We start from the raw sequence: 12,096 nt of genomic DNA, 5'->3' as shown, positions 1-12,096 counted from the left end.
AGCACCTCTATCTTTGTTTCTTTGGGAACCAGCCAAACATGTTCAATAATTGAGTTTGGAAGCTTCTGTGGCTCACTGTAAGCTTGCCATGTGGGGCTGGTGCAGTTTCAGAGCACCCAGCCAGGGTTCTCATCTCCCCTCCAGCAGCTCATTACACAGCCTGGAACAGGCTCTTGAAGCTCCTGAGTTCAGAGTACTATTTATGGAAGGTGGGATCAATCCGTAAGCTTTCAACATGAAGCTGACTAAGAGCATGAGAAATACGTATTGCGATGCAGACGGAATCAATGATGACTGGAGCGGTGCCCTGCTGAGGTGTGTGCAGCCAAAGCTAGGAAGGAACTTGCTGAGGGGTGTGCCGACATGTTTAGGAAAGAGCTCACTTCTGTTTTCTCTCTTTTTTTTTTTTTTTTTTTCCGGGGCTGGGGACCGAACCCAGGGCCTTGCGCTCGCTAGGCAAGCGCTCTACCGCTGAACTAAATCCCCAACCCCTCACTTCTGTTTTCTCACTCGAACCCTGGGCTCAGCGAATGGAATTGCATTTGTCCCCACTGTACCACTTGCTAGAGCATCATCATCGTTGTTGGTTAATTTATCTTTGCACTGCTAAGATTTGAACCAGGGTGGCATGCATGGCAGGCAGTGGCACTGCCACTGAGCTATATATACCTCCAGCCCCAGCAGGAACTTTCTCACCAAGCGTAGCTTAGACTGCCAAACAAAACGACCTTTGGTACAAGTGTTGTTAGGGTTTGAAATGGTCCAACACTGTCGTCTTCTGACCATAAACTGCCAGACTCACCCAACTCAAGGAAGGTTGCATGCCACTGCTGGTGCATAGTACTGTGGTCTCTGGCAGGAGAGAGACTGCCAGAAGCAGGGGATCAGCATGCATGGGGCCGCACCTGAGGTTGACGATGTCCTGCTTGCCTTTCCAGGTAGCCGAGATGCATGGAGAGCTGATTGAGTTCAATGAGCGTCTACACAGGGCCCTGGTGGCCAAGGAAGCCCTGGTGTCCCAAATGAGGCAGGAACTGATTGACCTCCGAGGCCCGGTGAGTGCTCCCCACCAGCAAACACGTCCCTCTGCCTGCTCTCTCTGGGTCCTCCAGGCTTCTGCTGCCCACAGGTCCACTCTGAGTTAGTTCATCCCTGCTGGTGATCTAGGGAAGTGCAGGACCCGGACGAGCACACACCCTGGTAGCACTGTGCAGACTGTATACTTGGTCAACTGTATAGTCATGCAGTTGATACGGGCATGTTCTGTGCTCCCTCTACACTGCTGTGCTCTCAACTGACTTAGAGCCTTCCTCTGTATGTCTGTGCTCTGACGCACAGACAGATTTCCACAGTCAGGAAACAGACTTTTTTGTTAAAGATTTACTTATTTACTATATATAAGTACACTGTAGCTGTCTTCAGATGCACCAGAAGAGGGCATCAGATCCCATTACAGATGGTTGTGAACCACCATGTGGTTGCTGGGATTTGAACTCAGGACCTCTGAAAGAGCAGTCAATGCTCTTAACCACTGAGCAATCTCTCCAGCCCAGTAGGGGTCTTTAGATTGCCTACTTTGGGTTGTTTTTATTCTGTAGTTTGGTCTGAGGAGCATCTGAATATAGGAAGAGTCAGTCATAGGCTTTTTGTGCAGGCTGTTGATATCTCTGCTCATGTAACTGTTGTTGTGGGCTGGCCTGTGAAGTCTGGGGTCCCCGCCCCCTAAACTAGAGGGTTCTAATTCCATCTCCTCAGACACCCCTGGTTAAGACCTGCTTGCTGATTTAGTTGGGTCATTTCCTCGGCTCAGTCATTCTGTATCTGATGAAGCACAGCCTGTGGTCGGATCCGTTGTGTCCCTTGGATGTTTGCTTGGCCCGCCTCATAACAACTCCAGCTGCGGTGCTGTGAGTTTGGATGCTGGCCCTTCCGCGCATGCGCACCGTAGCTTCATTAAACACTTCCCGCACGAAGCACCCTGTTCCAAAGGTCGGCAGGGAGCAGTGTGCACCGCAAGCTCTCACAAGCCGGCGCCAGTTCTATTTCAGCATTCCACTTTCTGTTTCCCCTGCTGTATTATTTGAGTCAAATACTAAGTAGTATTTTATCTCTGGCCACCCTACTGAATATGTCTAAAATAAGAAAATGCTTTTCTAGCTTGTTTTGTATTTGGTTGATGTCCCTGGGAGGCCTGCTCTTTTGTGAGGGGAGGTGGAAGTAGGGTGGATCTGGGGGACAGGGGAGGTAAGGGGGGGAGAGACTTGTGGGAGGGGATGGAGGGAAACTCAGTTGGGATGTAATATTTGAGAGACAAATTTAAAGTAAAGGAAAACGCTTTTAAAAAGTTAGAAACTGTAAATGCTATACCATCCTTACCTCTCATGTCCACTAACCCTCGACAGCAGCAAGTATCAGTATTCAGATGTCCAGCTACATCATTTTTAAATAGGTTTCTAAAATCTGGGATCCACATGGGGCTCACACAGAATTCATTGATTGTCTCATAGGATTCTCTCTTATAACTTAAAGATGAAGGTAAGAGTACCTTAGTCATCCAACCATTTTAGCAGACAGCTCAGCTTGTATTTCCCTCTATGTGCAGCTGTTCCCCGCCATGCTTCTCTGGAGACTGACCGACTCTCCACCTGCAGTAAAACACTAATCCTTTATTCTTTCCTCAGCCTTGGCCGTCCACCATCCTGCCTTTGGGAATCTGGCCGTTCCTACATTTTGTCTTTCGGGTCCTCCCTCCCCTCTCTCCCTTGAGTGTTGGTGGGAGCACTGGGTTGTTTCCATCTTGGTATTTTATGCTGACTTGCTACGTGGTGCTGTGACTCGCTTTTCTGTTTTCATTTTCCTTAAGCTGATATTTGAGTCTAGATGCGTGGGATTGGTGTCATTTCACTGATGGTGTGATTCTGGTTGGACTGTTTCCTGTCAGGTGTCCTGCAAACTCTGCTGTCTGTCCTCATGATGGTAGCATCCACCTCTCGTTAGCCCCTAGGCCTGTTACTCTGTGTCGTCATCAGGTTGGTGGCTCCTCTTCTTGATGCTTCTGTAGCCTGTGAATAAGAAAGGGCAGTGAGTGGTGGGCCTACATGACAGGTGCTGACCCTGTCTCCCATGAGTAGGACAGGTCTTCACAATGCTCCTGTTTTTATGCCCTGAGTGCCCCAGCCTTCAGGACTGGCTGAAGAGGGGACCATGGGCAGACAGGAAGTGAACAGTGGCCCATTTCTTAGAATACCCTCCGTTTGAACTTAGGTAGTGTCTTTGTGGGTTCTTTATGCTGAATGAGTACATGACTAGTGTCACTGTGGAGCTTTTACAAAGAGCCGCCTCCATGCTTCGTTCTTGTTGTGAAGGAGGAAGACTGCACAGAGTATAACTGCAGATCTGAGGAGCGGGCCGTAACAGAGTGCTTGCTACCTGTCTCTGGGTTTCCATTGCTGTGAAGAGACACCATGGCCAAAGCAGCTCTTAGAAAGGGCACTTAATTGGGTTCAGTCCATTATCATCAATGTGGGAACATGGCAGTGTCCAGGCAGACATGGTGCAGGAGGAGCCAAGAGTTCTACAATTTGATCTGAAGGCCAGCAGAAGACTGGCTTCTTCAGGCAGCCAGGAGGGTCTCTTCCATACTGGGTGGGGCATTAGTATCCTTCAAGTCACGCCTTCACAGTGACATACTTCCTCCAACAAAGCCATACCTCCTAATAGTGCCAGTTCCCATAGCCAAGCTTATTCGAACCTCCACACTGCCCAAGTGTGGCCTTTAAGTGTGAGTGCATCATTCCCTCCCCAGCGTTCCTAACAGTGTTACTGGTTGTGACCCTCATACAACAGAAGACAAAACAGGCTTACAGTGAGAAGGGACACGGCTCAATCTGATCTTAGAGAATGGAATTTATTTAACAGTTAAAAATGCCAACCTTTTGGACTCTGTTTAAAAAAAAAAACTTTTATTTTACAATATGGGTTACTTTTCTCTGTACTTTGTTAAATTACTTGGATGGGCTAGGGAGATTGCTCAGTGGTTAAAAGCTCTTGTTACTCTCGCAGAGGACTCAAGTTTTATCCCCCAAATTCACATAGTGGTTTACAAACACCCATAGCTCCAGTTCTAGGGAATCTGGTGCCTTTTGACCTTTAAGGGCACCAAAGTTGCTCATAGTGTACATGCATGCCTATGGGAAAGCACTCACACATGTGAGTTAGAACAAAAAAATCTAATAGTGTACATACATGCATACGGAAAGCACTTATACATGTGAATTAGAATAACAAATCTAAATAACCTGGATGAGAGGAGGAAAGGGCTTGTCCCTCACAGTTAAGGGGCATGGTCTATCATGGCGGCACAGGAGAGGCTTGTGTCTGAGGTAGTATGAGCTTGAGGTGGCTGGTTACATGGCATGGGCATTCAGGAAGGAAAGAGTCTGAGCTATAAACCCCAAGCTCCCTCTCTCACCCAGTGACCTCCTCTTTCCTGCTAGACTCCATAGTGCCACAGCTTCTCCAGATAGCCAGGGAGCAAATGCTTCCTTCCACACATGGGCCTCCGAGGCTGTTTCCCAGTCAAACCATAACACTTATAAACTCAGGCATCATGATGCTTCCCCTACTCTTTCAGTCCACACTTCAGTTCCTGCTCTGGCCCAGCAGCCTCTGATGAGCCACATCCTGGGTACAGCACTCTGGATGGTGTAGACTCTCATGGACTCTGGTGCGGCTCAACGGTCCCACTGTGTGCCGAGCACTCTGCTGGCCTTCCTTCCTCCTTCTGGCAGTGTGCACGCAAAGGCTTGCTGCTGCTGCTCTTGCTTATTTAGTTTTTATTTCAAAAGATTATAAGCTTTCGTTGCTGGTTTAATCACACTGATTGTTTTGCCTTGGAGCTAGTTAGAAGGGGCTCTTTGGAAGCATCAACTTGGAGAAAGCAGACATTCCTAAAAACAGAACAGTGATTCCTATGTGTGAGGAGGACTCTGATGGAAAAATATTTATTAGGTAAAAATATTTGGTAAAAGGCAGCACAGTAAGGAGGTCCCCTTTGCTGCAGGACCTCCCAGTGCGCTGCCCACAGACCTGGGCACACACAGTGTTCTCAGTTCCTTCTCCAGGGACCTGGTTTCTAGGAATGAATTCACACTCTTTTTCTGAGAAAGGCAGTGGAAAAGCTCTGAGAGTTCTTTATGCTGCTAGTCCCTGTTACATTCCCTCCGGGCTCATCAGAAAACATGGCCTGGCCTCTGAGTTGTGGAGCCCAAGAAAATGAGACCACATGTGTGACCCCAGGTCATTGGGTAAGATAAGATGGGCATTCATTGCCTTCCTGCCTGGGGTGTTTGGCCAAACACTGATTCCTAGACCCCCCGGGGGGCATCGACCAGCAGTGAACAGTTCATGGAGTTCATTCTGCTTTTTCTCTGGCTCTCCCTTTCTTCTGCTCCTATCCCTCCCTTCCTCCCTTCTCTTTATTGCTTCCAAGTCTGTGTGCTTCTTTTTACCTGTTTTTCTGTCTCCCTTCCTACCTTTCTCTTCCCATGTCTGTCCATCTTCTCCTCGGTTGCAATTTCTCTGTCTCTGTCTTCTTTACCTTTCTGTGTGTGTCACTCTCTGTCTATGTTCACCTCTCTTTGACTCTGCCATCTATCTGTGTCTCCCCTTTGCCCAAGTCCCCTCTGCCCCTTCCCTGTCCCTTCCTTATGTCCTCCTCCTCATTGATTCCTCTTAATAAACTTTCACAAGGCTCTGTGGTACAGCAGTAACTTCTGTTTAACTGAAAACCCATAAGTCCTTCCTCTTCTTGAGATTCATTTCCATGGTGCGTGTGTGTGTGTGTGTGTGTGTGCGTGTGTGTGTGTGCATGTGTGTGTGTGCGTGTGTGTGTGTGCGTGTGTGTGTGTGTGTGTGTGTGCGCGCGCGCGTGCACACAAATGTATAAGTTTGTATGATGTGTGTGTGTTGGCGGGGTGTGGTTTCCTTTCCTGAGCCTCTGTTAAGCCCTCTGCAAATGCTCCCTTGCCCATCCCTGTAGGGGCCCGGGCCCTTACCCACGTGTTTGTGTGGCAGTGCTTGTGACTGTGACTCATCCCTCCATGTCAGCATCTCCCTTCCCCTGTGGACTGAGAGCTTTTGTGTGATGAGCACCATGTCGTCATAAGCATCTCCTCGGACGCTGAGCATGTGTCATGAGGATATGACCACACAGCTGCAGTAGCTATGGTAACACCACTCACCAGGGCCTTCCATTGTCCTGAAAAGTGGCTTCCTGTTCTGCCACATCAGAGTTTGATAATCTCTACTGCGAACCACCCCAAGTTTGCACAGGACATTCTCTCCACTGTTGATGTCTAGCTGATTCGAGGGAAAGATGATTAAAATTCAGAGATGAGAGAGACGGCAGACCCATCCCACAGTTTGTAATAAGGTTCACTTCAAAGTGGGCCTGTTTCTGCTCCTTTAAATCTTCAGAGGCCCTGACTGTTAGGGTTGACGCTGCTTAGGGACGGAAGCTTATAAGAAATTCACGTTTTGGCTCGGTGGCCATTGGCAAATCTCTAATGACACAGTGCCAAACCGTCTGCCGCTGTCCCTTCGAAGCTCTGAGCAGCACAGCTAGGTCATAAGAGGCTTTGGATTCTGGGCTTGGGCATGTGTGTTTTAGCCATCTGCTGCCATGCAGATTATTCTGAATAATGCTGTTAAGAAAGACTTCTAAAAGTGTATCCCACATAGAAGCTTAGCAGAGGAACATTAGTTTTTGACCCAAAATCATCCTGAAAAATGCTTGCAGAACTCTCTATAAATTTCTCCATTTGAGGAATGAAAGCCCCTTCTTAGGTACAGCTTTGTTCTCCTGTTGCTGGGCAGCTGCCCACGTGGTACCATGACTTTGGAATGCATACCAGCACACCCTGGACCAAGGGGTCCCCCGGCTCAGCCCTTGCTTTCCTGAAGCCTGTGTTAAACTCTCATTTCATAATCTCTCATGCTCATTACCAAGCATGGGAGCTGGTTGTCGCTGAGTGTTGCAGGTGTGTGGGTCCTGGCCACATAAGATTGTGTGTATAGAACCTGGGAAATGCATTTCCACTTCAGTCAGTCATGTCTGCTGGCAAGGCATGCAGTGTCACAGAGCTGAGTCAACTCTGTGCTTGGGAAAGACCTCAGCAGAGACCGAAGGGAGGAATCTTGCCCTAGTTTATGCTTCAGTAGGTCACTCACAGTTTCATGGCGTGTGGGGCACACAGACCTGGGAGATATAGCCTGTGTCCTTGAGGGCGTTGACCCCAGAATATGTTTTGTCTGATGTGTGTTTATCTGCTTTGACTGTGCTGTTGTTTGGCATGGACACCAAGATGATTTTATCACCCAGAGCTTGAATGGAACACTCTCGGATACTAAAGAATAAAATAAAATATGCCAGCCAGGCACTGGAGAGCTATCTTCTTGTTCAGGGATTTTGAGAACCTGAGATCCCAGCTTGCCTTGTTTTTATTTTTTTTCCCTGATTCAGTGGCATTCTTGAGTTCTGCTGTTGAGAAATATCACTGTTGATGCCAGCATGAATGTGATGCCCAAGTGCAAGTTGCCACCCCCGTCCTGTAAGAGCCAAGCTTGCAGCCAGTGCTTGCTGCCCATGCCCTCTAGGGTGCAGGTATTTTCTTATTGGGGTGTGAGTGTGTGTTTGTGAGTGGGTGTGTGCATGAGTGCATGTGTGTGACAGGACTGAACCACGAGCATTGCAAGGGAAGCATTCTTCTCACTGAGCTATATTCACAGCCCTCTGTTTACTTTTCATTCTGAGACAGGGTCTCACAACGTTGCTAGCTTGCCTTGAGCTTGCTTTGTAGCCCAGGCTAGCCTTGAACTTGTGATCACCATATCTTAGCCTCCTAAGTAACTGGAGTTATAGGTTTGGCCAGAAAGCCTGGGTTAATTGCCTTTTTTAAGCTTAAGCCTTTATTAAAAAGCATTTATGAATACTTAAAGATAGAAAATTATAGTCACAAAGAGTGTAATCATGGTACCTATATGCCATAACTTTTTTCTGGAGACTTAATTAATTTTGAAATGTGAAAAGAATTCTTTGGAGCTGTGATGCATCATGTACACTTTTGTACAGAAAGTGAGTGTGGAAAGTACATTAGGTTCGTTCAGAGTTAAGCTGGTAGCTTCCGAGGCAGGACAGACGGACTCTCCCCACCCTGGCACAGCTTTGCCATCTGCGCTTGCTCTTCCTGTTTGCAAAGCTTCACTTTTCAACCCTTTCATCTGTTCAAACACTGCCAAATTTCTCCAAACAGCACAATATAAAACCATATCCTGAAAGAGTTTCAGTAAATCGATGGCAGAACATAGGTTCCTCTCTTCCAGTGACCTTGCTATGGAAACTTCAGTTCACATTGCTCTGGATGTCTTTCATGCATATACATTGCATAACTTAAATGTATATGCATATAAAATATGCTTGCCTATTTTAAACATCTGTGGGTTAATTATGCTGTAGGTTGTTCCGAGACTTTCCTGTCTCCGTTCATGAATATGTGCTGGCTTCTTCATCTCTTGCTTTGTGGACAGCCTTGAAGGGCTAAGCCCACCCTGGGAGACAGACCTCCATGGCTAGAGCTGCCTTGTACTGCTCTGTTTTGACATCGCTTCTTCTTATACTCACTAGTCTTATCAATAAGTCTTTGGCTTCCCTGGGAGATAGATAAAACCTTAAGAGTGGGATGATGACCACACCCTGCCTGCAACAACCGACAGCTTCTGCTAAGCTGTTTGTGTCCCATGCCTCCTTTCAAATGCTATAATGTATTAGCAATCTGTGAGACAGACATATTGCCGTTTCCCTCAGAGAACAGGAAGGCCCGGTGAGTTAAGTGCCCATGACTACTAAGTGAGGGAACCAACAGGTCTCTTGGTTTCCCAGAGATGTCTTCATCTTTAGATAAGACTGGTACCACCCACCAGGGAGCGTGAGATGGGGTTTAGGTTTACAGAGCATGCCTTCAGAGCCGCCGTGTGGGAGGCCACAGGCCTGTGTGCATGCCTGTGTTCTCAGGGTGCACGTCCTCATGACAGTTACCTTCACTCAGCACAGAACTGGCTCTCTCCTCTCCATTCACTTCTTCTCTACTTGGCTGAGCTCCAGGCACCTGCTATGGGCTATTAAATATTTATTGAACAAGTGACTATTAGTTTCCACTTCTTACCAAGCATCCTCATGTTGGATGCCCAGAACATGCTCACTGAATTTGGCTGACACCAGCCCAGCTCTGTGTGTCAGTCTTGAGCTGACCATGCTGCTCTTGTCATTTCCTTTTACCTTGCTGTCAAGTGTTAGGAGCTACTGCAGCAAGTATTGGCCACCCCTGATTTCTTTGATACCTAAGTTGAAACCATTTCTAATTTGGGTAAGAAGTTATCCATCAGTCACAGAAGAACTTGAACGTTTTGTGGTGGCTTATAGAAAACTCAGAGCTTAATAGAGAAGTCTGTGGAGGAAGAAGGCATGAAAAATGGAACCTCTCTGCCTCTGATCTTGATATCATAAGCACATACCAAGGCTTCCCTGAAAGCTACAGGTTAGATGGCGTGATGAAGGATTCTGGTCCCTTAGACTCTGAGGCATGCCATCTGATGTCAAGAGTTTCTCTCTTCTATCCTGGGTAGCATGGTTGGATATAGGATCCATGATTTACTTTCCTCAGACTCAGTTTTCACATCTGTAAATGGGGTCTAATATGTTAGTCAGGGAAGGTTATGTTGTGCTATAGTAACAGTCCCAAAATGTCACAAGGGGAAACTGATGTTTCTGTCTCTACAGCGTTGCTTGTCCTTTATGGGTAGTAGGGACTGTGCTCCATGGTTTCCATTCTCCTTGACTCAGACCTAGACAAGCTCAAGAAACAAGAGATCCTGTCTTTCAAAATTTCTACCCAGAAATGGGATGTATCATCAATAAAGCAAACCCTCTGCAGTCCAAGAAGAAAAGGCAGAATTACTAAGGAGTATCTCAGGGGCTCCAGAGCTGGGATGTGCCCCCCTGAGGGCGTGGCTGGAGAATCCAGTTGGATGGCACACTAAGTGCTTGGTTCTTGGGTACTGGGCCATGGTGCTGGTGCCAGCTGGAATGATGGGAATTAAGACTTGTTTCGTTTTGTTGATCTGCCTGTGCTACACGAATGAGCTGAGTCTTTCACTCGCCTGCGCTGGAAGAGTCAAGGCCGATGTGGTCTATGTCCTGAAAGAGTGCTCCTCTTGGAAGGAGGGTTGAGTTGTTTCCTTTGGGTTTTTGTTTTCAGGCCTTGGCCTTGCTGTGAAAACTTACAGACTGACATAAAATAGAATGTAAGCTGGGCAGGATCTCTGGATCTGTGGTGTCCACATCACTTAGAATGCCTGCAGTGGAAGACCAAGAGAAACCAGCCTAGACAGGCCTCAGCAAAGCCCGGCACCGTGCTTTAGAGAAGTACAAACTGTGGAGTCTTGGCCATGAAATAGCCTATCTGCACATCACTCTGTCCACCATACCCTGCCACAACTGTCTTATCCTTCTGTGGATGGTGGCAACGCCTGGAATAGCCCAGTGTGTCACTGAGAAAGAGTGACCTCAGCCCCGGCACCACAGCAGCCCTGGGACTGGTATGGCAGAGTCGGCTTACCTCAGGACACCACCTAGAACCGACCTCTGTGGGCAGGGTCGGCTTACCTCAGGACACCACCTAGAACCCATCTCTTTGGGCAGGGTCAGCTTACCTCAGGACACCACCTAGAACCCATCTCTTTGGGCAGGGTCGGCTTACCTCAGGACACCACCTAGAACCCATCTCTTTGGGCAGGGTCGGCTTACCTCAGGACACCACCTAGAACCCATCTCTTTGGGCAGGGTCGGCTTACCTCAGGACACCACCTAGAACCAACCTCTGTGGGCAGTCGGCTTACCTCAGGACACCACCTAGAACCCATCTCTTTGGGCAGGGTCGGCTTACCTCAGGACACCACCTAGAACCCATCTCTGTGGGCAGAGTCGGCTGCACTGGTTAGCTTGAGTTATTTGGTGTCCATCCATGGGTTAAATCAGCCAGTGGGATGATTTCCCAGGAAGCAAATGGATGCCAAGCAGCAGGCAACCGTAATCTGCCCCCTTTCCCTGCATCTTCCTCTCAGGAACTCTGGGAGCTCTGAATAGCACAGTGAGGCTGTGCTATTGCTCAGCCTGCTAGACGACAGTGGGGACAGGTGGTTGTCTAGCAGAGCTCTTTTTTGCTGCTTTGACTTGTCTCAAAAAACACCTTGTACAGCAATCACCGAGTTCAGAAGAGGGGTGTGCCACCCTGGGAGGTGTAATCATCAAGGGGCTGTTACATGTCACCAGGCAGCCTTCTTTAGCAGAACTCACTTGCTGTTTGTTGACAAAAGAGAAAAAATGAGGTCAGCATCTTCCTGGAAGGGACATTATTTGTTACATCTGCAAAGTTTGTTTCTGCAGTAAGGTCACATTAGTAAGTTTCGAGGTTTCTGATGTAGATGTTTTCTTTCCGTGGCAACATTCAACCCTCTGAGGTGACTACAGAGGAAACAACCACTGAAGGACACTTGTGACCGTGGAGCATCCCCCTGGCAGCAGACGACACTGTGCCTCTTGGTGCACATGAGCGTGCGATGTGTGGTGCCAGGGTCTACTTCTCCCCTGGGTGTTCAGGCACTGCTTGCACACCAGGCAGGGAGGGATGGAGCAGAGCAGTGCTGAGTTCCGGCATTGATGCGCCCTGGGTGGGGGAGGATGAAGCAAAATCCAGAATAGTTGAGTCAGCAGGATCCTGGTCCAGTGTGAATGCCAAGCGAGGGCGGGGCTTCTCTGAAGATTCCAGTGTTACAGCTCTCTCTCTCTCAGATGATCTTGACTGAAACAACCTGTGTACACACACTTTCTTCCAGGTGAATCAAGGCCTATAAATATGAACCTTGGAGAGCAGGAAGGGGTTTTTAGGGTAAAGTTTCATTGGCTGAGGTACCTCATTTGCATAGAGAGGCATTCCAAGAAGTTGAACCTGGCTTGTGTGAGGCTGTCCTTCCTGACAGAGG

The 12,096-nt window shown here is 48.1% G+C and overlaps 1 protein-coding gene across 12 annotated transcripts in view; it reads left to right on the top strand.

Annotated features, from left to right (window-relative positions):
- Snx29 (sorting nexin 29) overlaps window positions 1-12,096 on the top strand; it is a 413,817-nt gene that overhangs the window by 292,256 nt on the left and 109,465 nt on the right. For all 12 annotated transcript variants that reach the window (XR_005489945.2, XM_039086859.2, XM_039086858.1 and 9 more), the window contains one exon: window positions 939-1,055. Coding sequence is in view for 11 of the 12 variants with exons in the window: in XM_039086859.2 (XP_038942787.1) it covers window positions 939-1,055 (117 nt within the window). In the remaining variant the exon portion in view is untranslated. The remainder of the gene's footprint in view (window positions 1-938; window positions 1,056-12,096) is intronic.

This window comes from Rattus norvegicus, chromosome 10, assembly GCF_036323735.1.
Source record: "Rattus norvegicus strain BN/NHsdMcwi chromosome 10, GRCr8, whole genome shotgun sequence".
In the NCBI taxonomy this organism is placed as follows: Eukaryota; Metazoa; Chordata; class Mammalia; order Rodentia; family Muridae; genus Rattus; species Rattus norvegicus.
This window is presented reverse-complemented; position numbering and strand designations above follow the sequence as displayed.